Source organism: Coffea arabica, chromosome 8e (genome assembly GCF_036785885.1).
Source record: "Coffea arabica cultivar ET-39 chromosome 8e, Coffea Arabica ET-39 HiFi, whole genome shotgun sequence".
Lineage (NCBI taxonomy): Eukaryota > Viridiplantae > Streptophyta > Magnoliopsida > Gentianales > Rubiaceae > Coffea > Coffea arabica.
The window spans coordinates 30,842,107-30,848,289 of NC_092324.1; the positions used below are offsets into that span (position 1 = coordinate 30,842,107).

At 43.0% G+C, this 6,183-nt stretch overlaps 1 protein-coding gene across 1 annotated transcript; it reads left to right on the forward strand.

The window, feature by feature from the left end:
• The first annotated feature begins 3,876 nt into the window (after positions 1–3,876).
• Positions 3,877–5,674, forward strand: LOC140012721 (uncharacterized). The gene is made up of 3 exons (XM_072061010.1): positions 3,877–4,161; positions 4,270–5,199; positions 5,270–5,674. Exons 1-3 carry the CDS (start codon positions 3,877–3,879, stop codon positions 5,672–5,674), a joined length of 1,620 nt encoding a protein of 539 aa, XP_071917111.1.
• Positions 5,675–6,183: the final 509 nt, after the last annotated feature.

Below are 6,183 nucleotides of genomic sequence, written 5' to 3' on the forward strand. Positions count from 1 at the left end.
TTGTTTTGCTGCAATGTGTTATGTGTATTTATTGAACTAACCTTTTTTGGTTTTATCTCTATTGCATTCATCAGCCCTAGGAAATAAGAGTCCTGGCATGGCACTCTCTAGGAGCCTACCCCGTTTGATGTGACACGTTTCAATTCAATGTTTCACAGGCGTAACATGAGTACATTTCATTTTTAGACTCACCCCGACATACAGAAAGAGGGTTCCTTTAGGTCATGTTTCATTTGTGTACTGCATATGTACTCGCTTTGATAAAATGGCATCATGCATAAACCCTAGAGGGAATGCCAATTAGGGAATCCCATATTAGGGATAAGCCAACCCTATATTCCCGTGGGTATTTAACCCCATCTTGGGATTTGCACGTTTTAATTCATGTTTTAACCAGAGAAGTGGGACCTGTAGGTAAGGTATTTGACACCGGCTTTTGTTTCCAGATGGAAAGTCCTCGCCGAGTCCAACAGATGTTAGTAGTACCGTTGGAGGTACAATGATGGCCCACGTTGCTTTCACCCAGTGAGATTAACCAAGTAGCCGCTCGATTAGGACACATCGGGGATTTCAAGGACATTAAGTCCGACGGCTATTTGGTAGAAGCTTTGGTGCATCTATGGGACCCCACTTGTTCCGCTTTTAGACTAGGAAAAAGGGAAATGACCATAACAATTGAGGAGGTCGCTGGATTTCTCAATTTGCCGATTCAGGGAACTGCCGTGATATTTTCATTAGTGTCTAACAAGGCCGAATTTTGTCGTTTCACTGGGTTAAAGGAATCAGCAATACGAGGGTCGGACCGAAATATAGAGGCAAAGTTCTTATTTAATCGATTTGCGTTAAGAGATGGGTTTGAGAGGCACCTAGGAGATTTCTCGTTCACTTCCAAGGAAATTTGGGAACGAAAGAGAGTATGGGTGTATGGGTTGGTTATGGCTGGAACCTATCTCTTCCCTAGGAAAGATAAAAAGATAGCCTTTAAGCTCACCAAAATCTTGTACGACCTATTCCTAGGAGTGAAAGATAAACAGTGTTCTATTATACCAACTATTTTGGCCGATATCTTCGTAGCCTGCACTACCTGTCAGAGAGGGAAAAAGTTCTTTTGTGGTTCAAATTGGATTTAACATGTATGGGGTATGGAGCACTTCATGAGATGATCTTCTATTCCTGAGAGTCTACCAATGTTTGCGTACAACTGGATAGTCACACATCACAAGAGGGTTAATAGAGATAGTCTGCCATTTAATGCGTCTGAGTTTGTGGATTTCTTGAAGAATGTGACGGATCAAAATATTAGATGGGTATTGGATTGGACCAATTGTATTAAACCTGTTCTTCGCACCCAAGCATCCGAATTTGTTCTCTTGCTTGGTACCCAAGGAATCACCGCATACACCCCAAAGAGGTTTCTTAGACAGTTAGGACGTACCCAAGAAGTCCCGCCTGCACTTGATATGAGTGAGTTTATCATCATTTTTAATGAAGAAACGTGCCCAAGCCAATTTCCTATGAAAGATCGGATTATTGAGGCATGGGTGACGCTATCTGATGACGAGAGTTTTAAATACATCCTGGAGCTCAAGCAGAAGGGTTTGACGACTCCACAATACGAAGACTGGGTAATGGGATCCGCTGTACAAGCAAAACAAGATGAACCTGCCGAGGAGGTGAAAAAGTTGAAAGCCATTATCGAAGCAAAGGATAAGGAAATTCTGCAGTTAAGTAAGTCTGTCAAAACATACAAGGGGATAGCAGAGCAAAACAAGCAATTGTATGAAAATGAGCGAGAAAAGCGTCAAGAGCTGAAAAGAAAATGCGGAGAATTGTATGACCGAGCTGAACATGTTAGAATTCCATATGCTAGAGAAACTATGGACTCTGAATTAGATAGGCTCAGAAATTTTGGCAATCTTGTACGGAATTATCTTTGTGACATGATGTAAACATGTTGGCAAGTTTATCAATGAAATCGATCTTTCTTTGCATTCATACAGGATTGTTGTCAAAAACAGGTTTGTGTCACGGGTCCCATTTTGAAGGTGTTGCATCATACTAGGCCAACTCTTGGCGTAAAAAGGGCCCCCCAATAGGACATGCATCCGAATTTTTTGGATATTTACTAACTCTTGTCTTTTTCCTTTTCTTTGTACTTTTGTTGGAAAGGCTAAGCAAGGGCTAAATCTAAAGGCGATTCCTTTTAAAATTTTCAGGTAATATTTAAACATAACTTCCCGTCGAAACCCCATCATAACGCGATCCCGTAGTCGAGCCCAGATGAGTCGTGTAAACATGAGTTCACAACCGGAACCATCGGATAGGTCTGCTACTACCGCTCAACCTGAGACTACAAGTTTAAGGGTTCAGCTAACCGAGATGCTTACCAAGTTTGGTGAGATGGCTACCGAGATGGCAGCCCAAAGGAAATTGATTGATGAGCAAATCAGCAGCAGAGTTCAACCCGAGCCCGTACCCGTCAGGCAACCTGAGCAGGAACCATTTGTCATACCTTCGACTCAAGCCACCGTTGCCCAATCATTCCTTATTCCACCCGAAGAAACTTTCACCTATCCCACCACAAATTTACCATACACTTACCTTCCTAATCCTTCATTTTTTCCTACTCACATGCGAGGTCCACAACCCCATGTCACTTCAAATATACCACCTGAGCCACATACCTTTTATCACACTGCTGCTGAGCCTTTCCTGCCAGACCATACTGTTCAAACCAAGCCAGAGATGGGAGAATCTTCTGCTCCCGTTGATATGAAGCTGCTCAAGCGCCTAGACCGTTTTGATGAATTTATGAGGAAAAGTCAGGGGTTGAACAAGTAAGGAGTCCTGGATTACGATGAGCTTTGCCTTTTTCTGAATGTGCAGTTGCCTGAGGGGTTCAAAACCCCTAAATTTAACAAGTATGATGGGACGGGGAATCCCAAAACACACCTCCGAATGTTTGCTAACAAGTTGGGAAAGCCCGTAGACGATGAGAATCTGCCTCTAAGGTTGTTCCCGGAAAGTCTGGAGGGAGATGCACTCGACTGGTATTCCAATCTGAAACCCGAAGAAGTAAAGACTTGGCTTGACTTGTCTAATGCTTTTGTGAGACAGTACGAGTATAACTGCGAGCTGGCTCCGACACGCACCACGCTGGAAGGAATGAAGAGAAAATCCTCTGAGGACCACAAGACTTATGCCAAAAGGTGGAAGAAAATAGCTGTAAAAGTCGAGCCACCAATGACTGAGGACGAAATCATACGCACTTTCATTAAAGCACATGATCCGCCGTACTTTGAAGAAATTTTTCGCATGACTGGATGCTCGTTCGCCACCATTGTCAATAAGCTTGAAGAGTACGATGACTTTGTAAAAGCTGGGAAAATCGTTAACGTCTCTGCCCTCAAATCGCAGTTGGATGCTTTGCAAGGACAAGGAAGTAGTAGAAAAGAACCACAATTTAAAAAGAAAGAGGGGGAAGCTGCCTACATCTGGGAACAAAGCCCTACACCAAGACCCAGATTTCAACATAAACCGACATATTCACCTTACCCCTATTATCCAAGTCCTCACCCTGTTTACAATACCAATATCTCTTACCCCCGACCTCGCCCAAATTACGCCAATCCGCCTACGGCCCATTTTCAAATATCTCAACCTAACTTTCAACAAACTCGTCCTCGACCTCCTTACCACCAAAGATTTCCCCCACCAAACAGACCCACCTACAGCTATCCCCAACCTACTGAAACCTACAATCAAAATCGCACCCGAACGTTCACCAATCTAGGCAGGCCTTTGGATCAGTTGTATGAGCAATTAAAGGCTGCGGGAAAAATAGGTGTGATTCCCCCTCCAACTTACCCTTATGGCATGCCGGCTGGGTATAATTCACAGGCTACTTGTGCTTATCATTCAGGAGCACCTGGTCACTCCACTGCTAATTGTCGACTCCTCAAACATAAGATTCAAGACATGTTAGAAGCGGGGAAAATCGTGATTAGGAAAAGAGAAGAGCAAGGACCGAATGTGAGCAAGAACCCTTTGCCGGAGCACGCTGGTACTGTTGGAGTTATTATGGATGATAAAGAATTTGATGAGATTGTCCGAAGCATGTCAACTGAGACAGAAGTGTTTGGGATAATGGATCAACCTTTTGTGATAGAGGAGGCATCGTATGAGGAAGACAAAAGGCCCTTCATTTTAGACCTAACTCCATCCGAAAGTGCGGCCTTAGAACCTGTGGTAATTGAATTCCCGGAATAGGTGCCAGTTTTAAGTCTACGACAAGTGCCGTGGAACTATAGTGAGCCCATTTTGCAAATTGGGGGTAAACAAGTTTTGAATGAAGAAGTGTCTGTTGTTACGAGGTCAGGAAGGATTGCAAGTTCATCCACTGCTAGCACCCCAATCCAAGTAAGCAATCGTGAGCCGATTACCAAACCCATAGTGACTGAAAAGGAGGCATGGGATTTTCTCAAGAGACTTAAGAGAAGCGAGTACAATGTGGTCGAACAGTTGAACAAAATGCTTGCCCAAATTTCCATCTTAGACTTGCTTTTCTCCTCCGACTTGCACAGGGATGCGTTACTTGAAGTTTTGACTAAGGCTCGGATTCCCAAGGATATTTCGGTTGACAATTTCTCCCACATAGTCGGAAATGTATTGACTGCTAAACAAATCACTTTTTCTGATGAAGAGCTGCCTGCGGAAGGAACTGGTCATAATAAAGCTTTATATGTAGCCGTGAGGTGCAATGGAAAAATGTTGCCTAAAGTACTGATCGACAATGGGTCTGCCCTCAATATTTGTCCTTGGAGCACGTTGGTGAAGTTAGGGTTGCAAGATGTCAAATTAAAACCCTCAGAGACCGTAGTACGAGGATTCGATGGAGCCCAGAGGGAGTCCATAGGGGAAGTAAATTTGGTGGTCGAAATGGGGCCCGCTCAATTTCAGATAGCCTGCCAAGTTATACACTTTCCTAATATCTATAATGTTTTACTCGGGCGACCGTGGATTCATAGCTCGGGCGCTGTGCCCTCTTCCTTGCACCAAGTATTGAAATTTGTGGTGAATGACCAGCTGATAACCATTTTTGCTGAAGAAGATTGCATTGTAATTGCCGATTCCGAGCTTGAGGAGGATGGTAATCGAAATGCTTCTGTGTCTTCCTACCATACGGCTGATATTGTCTTCGTGAGTTGCGTAACGAGTGAGGATTCGAAAGACAATGTTTTTGCCAGCAGCCAGTGTTATAATGTCCAAGGAGATGATTCGCGGAGGATATGAATTTGATAAGGGATTGGGACGCAATCTACAAGGCATTCTGAAGCCCGTGGAACTCATCGAAAAGAGGGACCAATTTGGTTTGGGATTCCGTCCGACTGCCAGAGATATACAAGAGATGAAAGCGTGCAAAAGGGCAGAAAAAGAAGGCAAGTTAGGTGCTTTAGACATTCCGCCATTACGCTATACCTTTCCAAAGCCAGCTGAAGTCATTACGTCTGAGTTTAGCCCAATTGACGAAGTGGAGACAAGCCTGACTCATTTGTTTGTGGGAGCAATATCCGAAAATGGCCCGTCAGATGATGCCGAATTCCCAGACATTCCCCAAGGAGCTATACACAACTGGACCGCCGAGTACTTCCCTGCGCGAAAGGAGTTTCGGTAAATCCACAGGGGGTTGTCGTTTACTAAAGTTCATGAAAACTTTTTCTTGCATATGTAAATAGTTCAATGAAAACATCTTTTGCACTTATGTTTTAGCTTGTTTCCGTTTTGATTTGAAGTTTTATGAAAGTGCATAGTTTGTTTTATCATGCCGTTCATTTATGTGTTTATTTGCTTATTGTCTCGAATTTCTTAATTCTTTCAGATGGCCAAAAATAAAATTATTTGACCCTTTGGATATCACTGTTCTGGAATCTGATGATGACAGTCTCTATATCACTCACGACTTAGAAGTTATGGAATCCGAATTTCAAAGCGAGAGTGATAGTGAGGAAGTATTTGATTCTTTTTCAGAAGATCTTGAACAATATGAGGAGAAATCTAAATCGAACCTGGAAGAAATAGAAGTTGTTAACATTGGTACTGAGACTGAGGTTAAGGAGATACAAATCAGCATTTATTTGAATAAAAAATAGAAAGAGGAGATGATCGAATTTTTGTCTATGTTTC

Coding starts and splice junctions, on each gene's coding strand:
- LOC140012721 (XM_072061010.1), top strand. CDS start 3,877: ATGCCGGCTGGGTATAATTCACAGGCTACTTGTGCTTATCATTCAGGA. Junction 4,162..4,269: donor GGATAATGGATCAACCTTTT/GTGATAGAGGAG, acceptor TTCCCGGAATAG/GTGCCAGTTTTAAGTCTACG. Junction 5,200..5,269: donor ATACGGCTGATATTGTCTTC/GTGAGTTGCGTA, acceptor ATAATGTCCAAG/GAGATGATTCGCGGAGGATA.